This window comes from Strix uralensis, chromosome 3 (assembly GCF_047716275.1).
Source record: "Strix uralensis isolate ZFMK-TIS-50842 chromosome 3, bStrUra1, whole genome shotgun sequence".
NCBI classification, from domain to species: Eukaryota; Metazoa; Chordata; class Aves; order Strigiformes; family Strigidae; genus Strix; species Strix uralensis.
Window position 1 is genome coordinate 26,609,444 of NC_133974.1, and position 17,846 is coordinate 26,627,289.

Consider the following 17,846-nt stretch of genomic DNA (forward strand, 5'->3'; position numbering starts at 1 on the left):
CTGAGAGTCCCTCAAATTGGCAGATGAATGTACAGAAAGAAGCATGAACAAATACTGAACTGAGTGATCATTTTGTCTGAGGATGTGGCCCTGCCCTCCCCATCCTTTGAAGAGGTTCATCATATGAAGAGGTGCACAGACTCCAATGTATTGGGAACAATGAACTAAGGTGCCTGAAAGAATCACATCAAAAATGTAGAGGAAGAAAATAATGGAACATTATAAGAGCTGGTTCCTAGGCAAGACCTGGGGAGTGTGAGAAACCAAAGAGATTTGGCTTTGGTAACAACCAAGGAAACATACTAAATTAGAAGTTTCGCTCACACAATACTGTAAAACTAATGTAATGTAAGTACTTACTCACCAAAATTGCTCTTGAAACAAGCCTACTTTAAAGAATAAGTGATTCAGTGAGTCTTCTCTCTTTCTTCTCTTCCATAGCTCTTATTCTGAAGTCTATTTTCATCCAGAAAATATCTCTTCAAGAAGTTACATTCTGATGATACTAACACTGCATCGGTCTTTTTTCCAAATTAATAAATTCCTTACCCTACAAATAGTTCTTTGCTTCCATACTTCTTTGTTTTCATGTTTTAACAAGCATTTGATATCAATAAAGACAAATCTGCTGTCACATTGCCAGAGTAATCAGAATGCTTTATTTCAGTTTTGGGGTTTTTAACATTGGTTTTAGCTACAATGATCTAATTTACTGACCTCCCTATTTCCTTTGGTTCGGGGTTTGGGTTTTTTCGTTGGGTTTTTTTTCAGGATTTTGGGTCTCACTGAAGGTAACAAGGCATTCATTTCTTAAAAATCTTCAACACAGTTTCTATATAACGTTCATCTGGTGGGGGTTTCCTTCGGCTGCCAGGCTGCAGGAACTTCTTAATTGTAGGCATATTGCTCATTCTTATTTTAAAAGCCTAAAAAATAAAAACAACAGAGTAAGAGAGAAATTCCAGCTACTCCAGTAGCAAACAGTGCTCCTTGCACAGAACAACTGCTTCCCCCTGCTGCTAGAAGAAATCCTAACATTCATTCAGATCGCATGCCATCTACTCAGTCTCCTTCTGTCCAGCAGGAGGAGGATCCAGCTGCAACAGAAAGCCTGTTCTTACACCAATGAAGGCAGTACTGGAGCAGACAATATCTAAATCTCTGCTGCTTGAAAGAAACCGAAGGCAAAAATTCAATATCCAGGAGCACCAGGGGATAGTTTTGAAGGTACAAATACACTAACCCAGCTCATGATCTTTTTCTTTTAATTGCTGGTTCTGATGGTGCAAACTACCATGTGCACAGACCACGCATTAACATGATTTCCATTTTTACTACATTATGTAAGTATCTAAGCTCTCTTTGCATCTAACGTGGCCACTGTTGTCCCACTGTCACAGCATTTCTAGGATTGCATGGGTAAAGGTGAAATGGCTGGAATTGTCCTTGGCTCAACTCAGTAGAAGCTTCTCATACTGTGTTGTAGCCTAGGGTAGCCAAAATATCTACATGAGGCTGGCAGATATAACACAGCCCCTCAGGGAGACGTGTTCCCTTCTGGAGCAGTGGCTGGCAGCCAGGACTAGGATTAGGGAAGAGCTGGGCATCTAGGCAAGAGATGCCTGTGTCAAGGCAACTGAGTCAAGGATCCTGAGACATCTCATTGTACAGTCAGAGGGGACTCACTGATAAAGACTGCAAGCAGCTGGAGACCCCACAGTTAGCTGAGCAATCTTAGATACACAAGAACCTTCTAACAATGGGGCTAAGGCAGAGGAGCTTCACAGAGTGACAGCCAGTTCTTGCTGGCAGATGTATGAACATAATTTCTTCTTCCTTACAGGCACTGGAAGGATAAGGGGGAAGTACAAGAAGGAGCAAGAAAAGTAAAAACTGTGAAATAAGAAACCAGCAATTTTAGAAACTTCTTCCCTTCTATCATTGAAGGAATCTCTCCATAATTCAAGGCATGGCTTCAACAGTACTGTGCCCACACCTGGTGGCCAATATATCTTGCTAGAAGATGGAAGCTAGAGGCAAGAATCACCTGAGGCTGCAAAACTGCATATGGAATAAAATCTGACAAATGTTACTGCCCACTTTGTGGCTGAAGTGCCTCATTCTGTCACACTAAATTCAGGCTTAAACTGTTGGGGTTGAGATTTAAAAGTTAAAAATAGTAATTAAAAAAAAAAAAATCAAAGCCCTTTACCTCATCAGTTCCAGGGAGAAACCTAACTGTGATAGTCAAATGCTGAACTGTTTCTTTTGTTAGTGGCAATAAAGCCAAAGTCTTTGAGTGCACCTCTCAACAGTTTATAAGGACAAAGAAGCATGACCTCAAGCCTTGCATCATCAACTTGAACTTGCAGTGCCTACACTGCTTTACTACCATGATTACAGGCACGTGGGAGGACTACTGAATACTATCTACTTTTTTCCTACTTGGATCCACTGTATCTCAACTCTTAATGATTCCTGCAGGTCATGCCCGAGGCTTGCCCATGCACTGTGCTCTATAGCATGCTGCATGCCTGGAGGCTTCTGATTTCTGGTCAAGTCTCACAGCAGAAGTGCCTCACTTCTGATGGTTTCAGACTTTGTACATGGCACAAAGGCAGAGAATTCATCCTCGTTTCTATCGAGTTGATTATTGATGGAAACCTGTGGCTTAATGCTAAGACTTGAGTTTCTAGTTATACTGTAGAAGGCAGAAGTGAAGTGAGGTTACTGGGATCCTAAAATTGTAATACCATCCAGTACAGAAAATGGCACACTACCTTATTCTAACGTGTCAAACTGTATCTCAGACTTAATTTGTTAGCTGGATTAGATAGCATCTACTGACAGGAAGCAGGGAAATGAAAACAGAGCATCTTAGATGAGTGATTTCCCTGGGACATTAATTTATTTCTATTGAGGAGGCATATACCACTCAAAGAGGGATAGGCATACCTGAAGAGGGTTAATCAGAAACACAGTGCCTTACAACAAACCAACTAAATCAATTCCCTCTGTGCTTGGTGTTAAGCAAACATATGATAGTGACAGTTCCTCAAGAGCCCAGACTCCTGATTTACATAGCATGGAGAGATGATCACCTCAGGGTTGCCCTCTAGCTCCTGAATACAGGCATGCTCAATAACAAAATTACCTGCAACTGAGGAAACCCGGACAGCACAGCAGGTATTTTCTCCTCCACTGCTAAAATAGCTTCAATTAGCTGAACATCTGCCCAGCTGAATTTGTTGCCCACAAGAAAGTCTTGGCCATGTTGTTTCAAAACCTGTAGAATACAAGAGAATGTGGGCTGCTGATGAGAATGGGACATACGATGCCTGGCAGCTAAGCCTCACAGCACAACTGTAAAGCTGCACAGCAATTATATCTGAAATTTCAGGGTGGAGTTTTCAGCTGGAAACTGGAAGAGTGGGAAAAAATCTGAACTCTTGTAGTACACAAACTACAAGCTACAGTCACTCCGTAATGATGAATGATGATAGGCAGTGGGAACAAGGACAAAACCACACTCTTAAGTAGACTAGTAACAGTAGGGATAATGGAAGAACTAAATAGTAACTTGGAAAATTTATAAAATTGCCATTTAAGTATTTAGTTTAAAGTTATGTCCAACATCGATACTAGGAAGCAAACTTAGAAATGCAGAATTACAATAGCTAACCAAAGAAAATCCCTGCCTTTGGGAAAAAGTTATTATAGTCATAAGAACTTCTAGGATGTTTAGCCTTTATTACCATTTTCCATCAAAACTAGGTGTTACAAAAGTGAGAAATGTTGTCAGACACCTGAGTCATATGGGTTTGGTTTGTTGTTTTCAGAAGTGTGATCTGCAGAAATCTATGACTGTTTTACTAAAATACTCCTGACCTCTCTACCTGATTTATTTGCAAGAGATTTTTGCATTCTTCTAATGAAAATGTTCCAACTGAAATTAAGTATAGCAGAGCGATGTGCTCTAAACAAATATAAGTGTGGAACTATCCCCTCAAGGGAAAAAGAAATCATACATGCTTGCTTTTATTTTAGTGAAAAGTTTTGCTGTATAGCTGAGAACATATTGGTTTGTAGATGTACAGATACCACAGCCCTGACAACACAAGCCAACAAACAGAGAAAACTTGCTGCTGTATTTCCCCTTCTCTGAGAGAGCCAAGAAAGCTGAGGATTTGGAACTGACCTGCACTACAAACATCATCTTATTTTGGGGAAACTTTTTGATAATTGTAAATACAAGTCTTACAGACACATCCTCACTGTCACTTACCTTTTCAAAGACTGGGAAGTACCTGTTAATTGCCCTGTCGTTAATTGAGTCAAGATTTTTCTCCTTTGCCTCAGGTGGAGAGAAAGGAAACATCAAAATCATTTCCATCAGATCTGTTATTCCTTCCACATACATGTCAATCCTGTTGGTGAGGGGAAGACAGCAGAAAAGAGAACAGAAGTTATTTCATCTGTTTTCCAATTAACTAAGGCAACTTATTAGAATTTTATGTTACCACACCACCATAGTGCCAATTTTCACAGCTGAAACTAAACATAAACTAAAGCTAAATATTTCTTAAAAGGAGTAAAAGCCAGTTTCTGTTCAGCAGCATTTCAGAAGCAGTGGTTAAAACCTAAGCAAAAGCTTTTTTTTGTGTTAACCTTTCTACTGGATTAACAGGATTGAATTTTATTATATATAATGCAGCTATCAAATAACAGATTGCTCATTAAGTGAAAGGAGGTGTTACGGTACAGGGCTCTCTCCTTCAAGTCTTTCCCATAGAGATTGTATTTCCCTGCTATGTAGCTGAGGATGGCTCTGGTCTGCACCATCTTCATCCCATCGATCTCAACCAGGGGCACTTGCTGGAACATCAGGACTCCATCTAGGGTGGAAAGTTGAGGGAAAGCTTGTCAGTTCCTCCTAGGCTACTAGCTTTACAGGAGACCAAGAGACTGAGCACATTTCTTTTGCAGTGTAGGAGATCATTGATGTCTTGCCCTAACTGTAAAGCTCCATGGAGAAAACTAACATTGTGGGAAAGATCAAATATTGACCAGTCTGCATCACACTTCTGTAGCAAGGTCATCACAGTTCAGCTGGGCCGTTGCTTTACAGCATTGCCAAATCTTCACTGGCTGATGGGAGCTGGCACCGCCTGCTCCTTTGCACTTCCCCACCCTGTCTCATGCTGGGAGGAAAAGCCTGAACCAGCACTTTCTACCCAAGGGATCGGGGGAGAATAAAGTTCTGTGTTAAATCTGAACTTAAAAAAAAAAATCCAGTTATTTTGAGTGCAGATCACTCTCAGGGACATAGACACATGAGTTGAAAGAATGAGAGGGGTAGTACAGCAGCAAGACTGAAACTGGGATAAAGGAAGAGGTCAGGCCACTTTAAAGGTCATGAAGGTACAGAGTTAGAGGCAGGGACTGTGACAGCAAGTGCTGTTTAAGTAAGCTTTACACAGTCACTCCAGGGACAAGAGTTTGACAGTCCCCACAGATTTTCATTACAGGCCTATCCTCACTGTCATTCCACAACAATTTAAGCCTCTTTAGATACATCTTTGTAGTCCCATTTTCTCCTGGTTCTGGTAGGAGCATTTGTCTGAGCCTTGAGTGAGGCAGCTCTGAGAGCTAAGCTGACAGAGATTCGGCATAGCAAAATCAATCTTTTCTAGACCAGTTTTCTGCTGGACTAGTTTACTGTCTTTGGAGATACTCCCTCCTCCAATTACATAACATTAAGGGCATCCAGAGAACAGTCCTGCCCTGTTAAAATCACAGCAAAACTCCAAAATCCAACTAGGCAGCTGCCACTTTGCATTGCTCAAAGTTAATAATTTATTTTAATTGCTCAATTTTAATCTATTCAATGCATTCTTCTTTCAGGTATAAGGGTTCATTTTAACAGACACGTCTGTTTGCTTTTTTCTCCACAGAGCTGTTAAAATACTTCGCTAGTCTAGAATTAATAAACATTCTTCACTCATTCTATATTATTCAGTTTAAATTTAAAGAGTAGTTCTCTCTGCAGCAAGGAATAGCCTGTGTTTATTTCTTGTAAACATTCACAGAAAGATCATGTGTCTTCATGTCTTTCCAGAACACACGTCTGCAGTTTAAGGAAGAAATATTATTTGGTATCTCACAGTAGAATGTGAAAACTAACAGCTCTGCAAGGATATTTTTCAGCAGAAAGATGTGAAGTGACAAATAAAATCTGATTTTCTGGCCCTTGACAAAAAGTGGTGCAGCAAATGTGAGTAAACTGAATCCATGCTTTGCTTCTTATCTACAGAAAAGAGGGATTTCTCTCATGACCAGTAGCAGACTGCTTCTCCTCACTTTACAGTGAGAAATACTTCACATAACCACATCTTAGAATATATATGCAGGATTAAAAGCAGTTTGCCAGTCATTTTGCAGATTGGATTGTCCTGTTGGAAGGTGGTCTGTGGAGCAGACATGAAAAAACTATCCTCTAGACCTACTATTTGTCACCAACCAGCAGAGCATGTTGATACCCAAGTAGCAACTTGGGTAACCTGTGGCTGCACAGATTGAGCCAAACTAGTCATCTCTCAGGCCAATGGGTACAGGTATGACCAGGCCGATGCTATTTAACTCTCTCAGCCTCCAAAACAGCTGTCTGTCTGCAAGCTGCCTCTTGGGAACAGCCAGCCCCTGGCCCAGGCTTCATCCTGGACACTACCGGGGCATTGTTTAGAAGAGCATCAGCTGGCATGGGCCAAAGTTATGCCTGGACCATTCTAACAAAGTGGTGGTGTCTAGACACAGGATACCCTGGCAAAAAGCATGTTGGTAGAGAGAGAAAAAAATTAGAGGGAGGTGTAATGTGGGGTTATTTGTGTTCAGTCCTGCCTTCATTACCAGCAGCATTCCAGAGGTCCCTTCATCTGAACAGTTAACTAATTGGTGTTTCCTCAACCTACCCTATTAAACCCCACCTTTTTCTTTGTGTTGTCACCCTCTTAAGGTTTTTATATATATATATAAAAGAGACCTTGATCTTCTTTATAAAACTTCACTACCATTTTCATCACCATTTAATGCTTTTCTCTGGATATGGATAAGCTTGGATGCTGTATCCAGGATTGTACCACTCTGTCTGGATTACTTAGTCCTGTGAAGCAAATTCCGATTTGGGCTTTTGGTACCTGAGCTATCATATTTAGAGCTATAATTGGTGTCTTTACACCGCACTGCACTCCCATATTGTCAGATTCCCAGCCAGCTAGACCTGCAAATTTAATTCTGATCTTCTTAATACCACTTTTTAAAAATTTTTGTTCATTTTAGTTTTCCTGTCAGAATTTCTTTAAACACACCTTTTCATTTCTGAGCCAGCAGCCAAAATCAGCCAAGTCCTTTTCCAAGTCTCCTAGGATGTCTTGGAAAGCTCAGTCTGCTGTGAGGTTTCTCTTACACATCTTGGGCAGCAGGTAAACTACGGGACAGGTGCACCCTGTAGCGCTCCTCATAGTCCCAACTCCTCCACCCTGGCAGCAAAGTCTTCTCCTTCCAGGGTGGCTGCAGAGGGGTTCACTGCTGGATTTCATCTTGCAAAATATCAAGGGCAGTGGGTGGGGGTATGCACTGATGTCTGGGAACTGGTCTCATTCCAAAGGTTGACATGAAGCCTTTGTAGCTTGCTGCTTTGACCATGCCAGAGTTTTCACAGGTCTCCCTGCTGGCTCCCTGCTTTTTAACTGGGGGAAGCTTCATGGCTCAGGCTTATCCTGCTTTAGTGTGTTCACACAGAGCCTTGCACAAAGGCTTTCCTGAGGATTTTGGTCCCATGCCAGCCTTTCATTTAGAGGCTTATCTTACTGATGTTCAGAACCAATGTACAGGTACCTCTATACTAGTCAACAGCAGCTCAAACCAGCTGACACAGATGGACCACATTCACTCTATTCAGCTCCCTCTAACTGTAGAGCATGGTGGTCACATCTAAATGACACCTTGGAAATGGCCCTTAGCCTAGGACAACTCCCAGATGATGCCTGGGAATTGCTTTGGGGAGTGCTTTTTGCCCTGGACCAAAAATGCACCAGGAACCATGCTAACAGTTCAACAGCATATATAAAAGTTGCATTAAATAGGAATGTTTGCTACCCCTGTTTAATGTACTACGATAAACACAGTCATGGAAACTATGGCTTTTCACTTATAAGAGTTGTTTTGCACTGGAAAGAACAGGTTACTCAATATTTCAGTATTCTAGGTGTGCACCTAGAAGTTTGCACTGGTTTAAATAAACTAATTTTAAGCCACAAATTTACCTAAATTGGAGCAATTTTTTGAGGGACTAAGCCTCAGGCATCGGGATTCTTACCTTTGATTAGCTTTTCATATTGCTCTTTTGTTTCCAAAAAACTTTCTTCAAACTGGAAAAGGAGAGAGGATAGTGTTACATTGCTGTATTTGAACATTCTTCTTTTGTAAGTGACTGCACATAACCATGAGCAGAATAACCGAACCGAGCAAAAGATAATGGGCTGGATCTTCAACTGCACTGTTTGGCTGCAGATGTCCTGAAGATCCCCCATGCATCCTCGCAGCTGAGGAGCAGCAGAAGAGCCTGGCTACCTCAGGGCACTAATTCTGAAATAGCCTAACTGTGGGTGGAAAGAGAGTACAGAGTACAAACATCTACAGGAGGAAGACAGGTTTCAGCCAGTGCCAAGTGAAACACAAAGTAAAGCAACTATTTCTAACTCTACCCCACGGTGTGTAAGGCAACAACACTCTTTTTTGTTTATACACACTGTATCTGCAAACTAAGTAAGACGGAGTTAAGGTGGTTTTGCACAGCTGGAAAACTCAGATTAATTAAGAGCCTTTAAATAAATCCCCATTTTGACCCATTATGATTAATTACTTTAGGGAACTGATACTAGCTGTAATAAACTCCAAGCTCCACTGAGTTTGCATCCCAAATATTAACCACCAAACAAGGTAGTTACAAACGTGCAGTGCCACCAGGCAAATTAGTTTAGCCACCCTCCTGAAGCCATTTATCCTCCATGTGCACGTTAAATTGTTCCTTACTGAAGCCAGTTGAAAACACCAGTCTGGAATGCTGTACCAAGTGTCAACTAACCTCCGCGCCAGCTGCTGCCAACAACCATCGTACAGGCTCCATTCGCCCCCTTCCATTTAAGTAGGTAAGTCTGGGCTTCCCTGACATGCTTCTGAGCTCCTGGTTCCCTGAAGAATATTAAGCAGAAAACAGTGTCTCATAAAACTGGTGTCAGTAGCATTATTTTGAGGGAAGAGAGCCTTTTGTTCCCACTATGCCTGTTGAAGTTTAAACTCCATCTGTTTTAAATAATAAAATGAGAGATAGAACAGTAACACCACACAGCATGTGCTAGGAAAGGAAAGATGTGCAGATCTGTAAAGCCTTCCCCAGTCCTACTAGGAAGGTTTGTTATGATTATAAGCAAACACAGACAGGTTTAAACAAGCGGCATGAGTGCCAAGCTATAGGGGGAACCTTGGTGCATTTTAAGACAATTATACAAAGCCCCTGAGGATGTGGTAGGATTTTTAGTGAAGTTACGCATCCCCATTCCCATCATCCTTATTGAAAAGATGAAAAGAAGAAAAGGAAAACATATTTTACTAGTAGGCTAAAATTTGTCTAACTTTGTTTGCCAGACGTAGGAGTGTATTTTGCATCTTCAATTGCCATCCACTTCCTTCCTCAGGTAGGGGCAAATTAACTGTTAATCTTCCCTTTATTCCATGAAACAGGCTGAGCTTCCTTGGCAGTCCTACTGAATGGCTACAGCGTGTTTCCTTGCTGCTTACGGCAGCCTTGAGGTGTCCCTCAAAGCCCGATCTGAAACCTAGCTCCATTGACTTCAGGTGCGCCCCAAAGCATCCCCGAGGGCACGGGAGACCTGCGTGCCCAGGGGACTGGCACATCGGAGGCTGTCTGCAGCTTGCTGTAACAGCACCTCTCCCTGCACCATGAGCAACGGAGTGTGAGGCAGAGACAGCACGTCTATATTGAGCTGCTTCATGTGTAGGGACAACCAGCTGGAGTATGTGCTGACACTTTTGGGTATAAGTGTTTGCAAATCCAGGCCTTAATTTCCCTGTGCTTCACTGCCCTAATTACTAAAAAAAAATGGGACTAGCATTCCCCCTTCACAAAGATGTTAGCATCATGCACTAATGATTGGGAGAACAAAAAGCTTAAAAATGGGTATTCTAATCATGTCCTAATGACTTAGAAACCAGAGTAGAGTGCCCAATTTGAAAAATAATTTTACAGACAACCCCAGTTTTCTCAGAGCTAAAAGCCAAAGCTGCAACATTATGTTTGTCACACTTTGCATCAGCATGACATTTCCCATTCGAATCAGGTTCAGTATGCTCTACTGATGTATTTTCTTCAAGTCACAGTGCTGTGTAAGTGTACTTAAAACAAAGTACATTTGGAACATATTTTGCCAAAACTTGATTTTAAAGAGCAATCAGATTGAAGGTTCTCCCTTGAGCAATTCTGGTAAGAACTGAATCATGTTACTACAATAAATAGGGATATTTTGGGTTATTTAGACAGTATAATCCAAATACACATAGAGGAAAAAATTATCACCTCCAGCTCTAAAGTACAAATAGCTGTTGCTAATTACAATGCTTTGCCTCTAAGACAGTGGTTTTATTAGTTTCTGCAGGTTGTGTGACTAGCTTTCACTATATGGCAGTGCAGTTTATCTATGTAGTTTACAACAGCTAACTAGTGCCTCTTATTATCATATTTCTCAGATACATTGCATCCATATCATTTCAACACACATCGCCCCAACTTGTAATGTGCAGAAACTCGCAGTAAGACTTTTCATTTAACTAAAAAAGCCAAAGACTGCAAGAATATGAAACTTAAACCTCTTGGAAAATTTATCTATTGTTTGCAGAACAAAAGCAGAGGGAGTAAAAAGCCTTAGGTCTCATTTTACATGAGCAAGAAATTCTATATGGCATTAAATTATGTGGGATGAACAGTGACAAATGGAGAATAAAAACCTATCTCTTTTTTATTTAAGAATAACTGTCAGCTCTAAGTAGATTTTAATTGTCTTAAGCTTCTGACAGAAAAAAGCCCTTGGTTTTTGATAAAATCTCCTCAGTCTTTAGATCCACTGAATGTATCTCCACTGACTATACAGGGACCTGATACATGTAGCTCACATACATTCAGGTGCCTGGGTCTGGACCTGAGTCTTGCCCTGAGGGCTCAGTTTAGTTGCCCATTCCTATATGTCTATTGACACTTGAGATTCCCTAAAGGTGGGCAGATACAACCCTCGACTTACTGGAGATAGGGCAACTTTTTCTACCTTAAATCAGTATACCTATTCAATGCCTTTTTGCATTTATTTGGGAAAAGGTGGAGCTAAGGCAAGGTTCCCTCAGGACTTCACTCAGTCCTCCACTATTTTTCTAAAATTTTGGTAAAAGATTTGCAGGATGTTGTGTTTAAAAAAAAAATTGATCCATTTTTGATACAATTTTGTCTCGTCCCACATGGTGGGTTAGGAGGGGGGTGAATCTTTTGAATTCCTCAAGAGCCTGCTTGCAGGTGGAAGAGCCTGTCTCTGCTCGGCAGAGCCACAGGGTGGGTCAAGTCACAACAATGACTCAGAGGAACAATTTTGCTGATAACTTCATTAACTGACAACTTTAGTGAATGGGTGGAGACAATTTGGCAACAAGAGAATAAAGGCACTTTGGCAATGAGACTATTTTCCTAACAACCTGTTGCAACTCATACAAAACTTATATACATGAATATATGTAAGCAGGAGAGAGAGAGCAGAAAGAGGAAAGAGAAGAAAGAAGAGGGGATAGGAAAAGGGGAATCACCACCCTTGGATCCCGCGTTGTCCTAGAGTAACAAACTTGGTCCGTAGGTGATGGGTCAACACAGACACGCATGGGGTGTTGTCTTTATATAATCTTTCTTACGCATGCTCAATAGGCTGCTCCAGAAGGTTTTTTCCTCTGGCTTGTACCTGTGCAGTTAGGCAAGTTCTGTCTCTGGGCAACAACAGGAGGGAGAGGGAGAGAAACAGCTCACCGCCCCACCTCTGCAGAGCTCGCTCTGCTTCTCCCCCACAGGGCATCCTACTCGAGCTGTTTGAGACATCCTCTTTATGAACAGTTTCTTGTTTATGAAGAGTTTGTGACAAATATGTTGATGATTTATTAATAGACAAGGAATCTTGTATAGCTGACACCCATTCCTTACTGCTCGCCTTAGCTGAAAAGGGCCCTTGGGCCTCTCCACAGAGGTTACAATTTTTATAAGAGAAGTGTAGAATAGCTGGGTTACATTCTCCAACAAGAGGAGCAGTGTTTATCTGAAAACCATGTTAAAGCATTCATAATCTTCCCTGACCAGTTACTAAAACCAAATGTAAGCCTTTTTAGGAGCTGCAGGATTCTGCCACCCCTGGATAGCTGCTTTTGAGGAAATGGCAAAACCCCTGATACCAACTGATGCTCAAGATGCTGGAAAACCCATTCACTAAACAACAGACAAGGTCATTGGACAACATTCAAGCTTTTGAAGCAAGCTGCACCTGACCTGGGACTGCCAGACTACAGTAAACCATTTACCTTGTTTGTACAAGAAGGGCAAGGAATAGCCTCTGGGATGGTAACTAACATGCTGAATCCTGCTACTCTACTCCCTTCACCTGGGGAAGGAACTCCACATCATGACTGTGTAGTAAGCACCTGTGAAAAGACTCAAAAAGATTTAACAGATGTGCCATTTCTAAATCCCAGTCTATAACTATTTGCTGGCAGGTCCTCATATTATCTGAATGGCAACCAGGTTCACAATAACTACTGTGAATGAAGTAGTGGAGGCTTCACCACTCAGTCTCTAACCAAGTGCACAAGCAGCCAAATTAATTGCATCAGCAAAGGTCTATCAGCTGGCCAAAGAAAAGACTGTAAATATTTATGCTGATTCTCAAAATGCATTTGGAGTATGCCAAGCTACTGGGCAGTTATGAAAGCTGCGTGGGTTTATAACTTCTTGTGGAAGTAAAATATCAAATGCTCCACAAATTACCAGAAAAACTTGCTATCATTCATCAGCCAGCCCATACCAGCGGAAGGACAAAAGAAGAGGTAAGAAATAGTCTAACAGATATTGCTGCTAAAGCCACAGCATGACAGCCGTATGAACCACTGGGCTTACAAGCAGTCCAGCGGTCTGACCTGATGTTACTTGCTCCTGAAAAGATATGTTTGACTGTTCCTGCTGAAGAAATTGACTCTTGCAAAAGGTACAAGCAACCAAAGACTTGCAGAGAATATGGAGAGCAGACATGGATAACCTTCCTATTTTACCTAAGCAATTCCTGATTCCCATAGCAAAAATGTATCACCATCCAGGGTATTTTGGGGCTGCTGCAGTAGCCCAGACACTGCTGAAGAATTGGTTTATGCCAGGAATTTATACTGCAGCCAAATAAGTAATCACATCTTGCATGCACTACCTTTAGCCTTAATTAATATTTAGGGAAGATCTCAACACAAAATATGCCTATATATAAATGTTTTTACTGCTTTTGTCTAAACTCCATAGTTCATTCCTACTTCCTAGTGAGCCTTAGTGACATGCCTGTCCTGAATTTCTCCGAGGATTCTTCTCAGCAATGCAAGAACTGTTCAAGAGGGGATGGTCTTTTAGAAAGAGCATTATCTGCGTTCAGTGTGAAGTGCCCTTTAGCCCTGGAGCTGGGAGCAGAGTCCAGCGTGCCAAATGGGCCAGCTTTCCTGCTCAAATCCAGAAGAAACCATCACGGTGCTAGAGGCTTGCACTCCCACCTACCTTTGCCTTCCCACATTTTGTCCCCTCAGCGGTTTCACAGCTGCCTTGCTCAGCTCTGAACTGCACTGCACAATTCATTTCCTGGTTAAAAAATGTCTTTCTCTTGCTTTCTCTCTCCTGCAGCTTCTACCTGGTGAGTGACTACTGAGCCATGCTTAGTCTACCTGGCACATGAACTAAACAGAGCAGAGAATTTACATTAGCCTAGCAGATGCCATAATAAATTTGTAAGTAGCTTCACTATAGCTGCTCAAACACTTTAAGAAAAAGGAATTTTTAAGTTAGTACTTACCTTCTGACCTTAACTCAGCCTCCACCCAGCACAGGCAGATTCTCCAGGGTTATTTAAACTTTGGAGTTTGGGGGAGTTTCCAGCCATACCCAATTAGAGAGAAAATCTCTCATTGCTATTAAGCTGGCACTACTCAGTTTAAAGACATACATCTGAAAATTGCCATCCAAGTAATTTCAGGTGAAAATACCAAAACTGAAAGTGAATGTGAACAGACATAAGAATGGCATAGCAGATGGGAAATGGGATTTGGGTGCCAAAGATCAAGTTCTCACCTCTAGCATAGACCCACATGTTTACACCCCTGCAGCAGATGTCAATACAGCTAATCTGCAGATCTGTTCATAGAGCCCATGCTGTTATTAAAATTGTATTTATCAGTCTAAAGCCATGGCTGTACTAACACAGCACCTCAGGATGGGGGATCTCAGGACAAAAATCTTTAGGCAACTATCTTGAGGAAATCCCCACAAAGCTGCTACTTTCTTTTTTCCTCACAGTTGGAGTTTTGTTATGGTTTCTCTGCCTGGCAATTGCTGGCAGTCTCTCCTAGAGGATGCTTCTCTCCTAGGGGATGCCATTAGAGGCTTCTTGCAAATTTGTGTTTATGTGCTTCAGAGGTTGATGGTGTCAGCAAAAAACAACTGTATGTTGCTTCTTTACACTTTGCCTAGTTCTAACTCTCTCTCAGGTTCATACTTTAGTGAATAAAGCACAGCATTAAATATATGCTTCTGTATTGTTTCGATGTCAAACCTGGTTACCACCCCCCAGAAAATTCCCAAGTATGGGTTGGAAGTGCAGCATAGGCCCAGAACTGTTCCCAGTGTGCAGTGTGGGTATGGCACCCTGTTTTGGAAGCTAGGAGTGTGGTGTAAATGCATGCTGTACCACGCTAGCTGGCAGCAGTGCCAACCAATGGTCCCCATATGCCTGAACCACTAATGTAGATGTGGCTACAGTAGGAGTGCAGAACACGCAGGAAGGGATAGCTGAATTAGAAAGGAGCGTTTGTTCATACCTGTCCATGCTGGCAGCATTGAATCAAAATTAATCTATTTCTGCTTCTGAGGTCTTTCATATCAGCACATACCTGAGTGCAAGAGTTGGTTCAGGAACAGTGACAACAGAAGTGCATGCAAGTAACTCTGGTCTCTTTGTCCTTTCTGCAGTCTCAAATGCTGTCAGTGGCAGCAATAGGCTTGATGGCAGAGAAGGGGGGGAAGAGGTCTTTCATTTGAGGCTCAGGGATGAGTGGGCAAACAAAGTGTTCCGATGCTTTTTGAATTTGCTGAACATGGCCACATCCAACTTTGACTGTTGTTCCCCTTCCACACATTCCTGTTTGCCAGAAGGACTTTCCCCCTTGTTCTCTTTTTATTTTACTTCCAGCATAGCCTTTCATAATGTGATTATAAAGTTCCTTTGACATTTAAAGATATTGTATCAATGAAGTTACTGTTATCTATAATTTGAATAGCTGTTCTGTAAACCTTTAGAGTAGGAAAGAAAATAAGTTTCTTTTAAAAATAATTTGTTAAGCCATGCCCATGAGTATTCAGGCAGCTGGCATGGAGCCCAGGTACCACTTAAGTGATCTTGGGTTGGGCAAAGTCAGATTTTAAATAGCACATATACCATACCCTGGCATGTCAAGTTCCCACTGTGCTCTGTGGACACACTTCATTGTGTTGTAGCTTAGACAAGTCCAAACTTCTCGAAACATACCTGCCTGCAATCCTCACAAACCACTAAGCAGCTGGCTTGGGGGACCATGCCTGATTCCAGCTTCCAGTAGCACCCTCTCAGAGGTGGGGCCAGGATATATAACTAACTGCCACTAGAGAATTAAACAAGGGGGGTTAGGAGAAGTCTCCCCATGCTGCTTATCTAGCTCCTAAACTGAAGCATGTCACCAGTGTGATAAAAAATTAGAGTCCTCATGAATAGTTAGAAGAAGTCATGCATCACTCAAGCCCAGACTTGCTGCAAACCTTCAACAACTGTTTGGTTCTGTCCTGGAAGCTTTACTGACCACCCAAGGACAAGGTTAACCAAGCCTCTATTCACCCTCAGTCACATTTCTGTAAGCTGTTTGGCATTTATCCAGATCACCAGCACAGAAAAGTCTGAAAACAGTAATTCTAATTCTGATTTACACCCATTGTGCTGCTGGCGAGGAGAGCTTAAATGGAGAGCCAGTTTACAGAATGTTATTATTAGGATTGTTTAGTCTTTATTGATTTATATAGCCACAAGATATGCAAGATCAAGGCTTCAAAGCCAACTGAAAAATAACCTTAGTAGTACAAGTTTTATTGTGAAAGATTTATCTTAAATAACTAATATTTTAAAATTACTTCATATTTGATAGAAACTTCTGTAAGTGTATGTTTCCTCTATTTGGTTTCTGGTGTGTGCTGTGAAACTTTCTAAGACTCTCAGTTTATGTGCACTGTTACAACTAAAACTAATATTTAAGCTTAGGTTTAAAGAATCTTTTTATTTTCAAAAGAGGGTATAAAGAAGTAAAGCAGAAATTTCAATCTTATTTTTGTCTGATGTTGACTAATTTAAAAGCTGGACAACAATTTGGGGTTTTTTTTCCCATAAAAAAGGGGTTTTTTGCAATAAAAGAAAGATAAAAATTGGTCACTTGAAAAAATTTAAAATCAGCTCTCATTCTGTAAAACATTTTTTGTTTGATACAGACAAATGATTACTTGTTTTGAGACTTATTTACTTATAGCAAACTGCTTAGCAACTTATTTACTTACTTATAGCAACTTATAGTATTACTTATAGTATTTTTGAATTTTGCTAAGAATCCTGCTTGCCCAGGCTGTTCTGTGGAATTTTACCAAGGACTACTGTGTTCATTGAAACAAAGCAGTTTACTGTGAAAATCTACCAAGAACTGCAGTGTTCAGCAAAATATCATGTTTTTGTCCTTGGGAAACAGACGTGCTCTAACTAGTTGGGTCTTGGTAATGAGTAAAGATAGCCATATATGGACGGTAGAAGTTCCATTGGTTCTCTTAGATAGAATGAGTAAACTGGCTGAAAAACACTCTTGTTATTCAAGAAATTGGCCGAGAGAATCTGTGCATGCTCCGGGGAAAAGTACAAAGTGAGAAAGACTACGAGCCTTCCTCCCAAAGAACCCAAAGACGCCCCCCTAGGAGGCAATGCACAGGTGCAAAGATAACATAAACTGCTGACACCAGCCTTTCGAACTAACCCAGCCTTACTCATGCATATGTATGTTTGTGTTATGTAATCCAATGAATATGTATATCCATACTCTATAAGTTTTTGGTAAAATGTGCGGTGGGTGTGCAAGCTTTGTGGAGAAATCCCCTTGCACCCTGGCATCGGAGTAAACATACCTGCTTTATAACTCTATTCGAGTTGTAGGGTCTGTTTCCGCAAGTCAAAACCTCTCCTGACATTGGATCGGGATACTACCCCACTTTTAAGACACTATTCACTGTTTGGTAGCATGTTCAAAATTATAAAAGGTATGCGTTTTAAAGACACTTATGAGTAATGTTCTAACTCTACATTTACCTTTCTTCCACATAACATATAACTATGAACTGTAACTTGGCTTGCTCTCCAATGATGCTTTCAGCATGAGATTCATTTGTT

The 17,846-nt window shown here is 41.2% G+C and overlaps 1 protein-coding gene across 3 annotated transcripts; it reads right to left on the reverse strand.

Annotated features, from left to right (window-relative positions):
• Positions 1-636: 636 nt before the first annotated feature.
• On the reverse strand, positions 637-14,216 carry LOC141940594 (glutathione S-transferase-like). Of its 3 annotated transcripts, none has more exons than XM_074861708.1 (7): positions 14,196-14,216; positions 9,143-9,249; positions 8,375-8,426; positions 4,763-4,895; positions 4,286-4,427; positions 3,155-3,286; positions 637-926 (listed from the first exon to the last, which is right to left on the reverse strand). In XM_074861708.1, the coding sequence occupies exons 2-7, from the start codon at positions 9,227-9,229 to the stop codon at positions 804-806; spliced, it is 669 nt and encodes a 222-aa protein (XP_074717809.1). In that variant the 5' UTR covers positions 9,230-9,249; positions 14,196-14,216; the 3' UTR covers positions 637-803. The 3 variants fall into 3 exon arrangements, with proteins under 3 accessions (XP_074717809.1, XP_074717810.1, XP_074717811.1); XM_074861709.1 differs by lacking the exon at positions 14,196-14,216 and adding an exon at positions 11,923-12,007; XM_074861710.1 differs by lacking the exon at positions 14,196-14,216 and adding an exon at positions 11,920-11,937.
• Between the last annotated feature and the right edge of the window lie 3,630 nt (positions 14,217-17,846).

What these genes read in the sequence shown, in the direction of transcription:
- LOC141940594 (XM_074861708.1), bottom strand. Translation starts at nt 9,229, where the DNA reads ATGTCAGGGAAGCCCAGACTTACCTACTTAAATGGAAGGGGGCGAATG. An exon ending in TGGCAGCAGCTGGCGCGGAG is followed by an intron (nt 8,427 to 9,142) that starts GTTAGTTGACAC and finishes CTCCTTTTCCAG; the next exon opens with TTTGAAGAAAGTTTTTTGGA. An exon ending in ATATGAAAAGCTAATCAAAG is followed by an intron (nt 4,896 to 8,374) that starts GTAAGAATCCCG and finishes TTTCCACCCTAG; the next exon opens with ATGGAGTCCTGATGTTCCAG.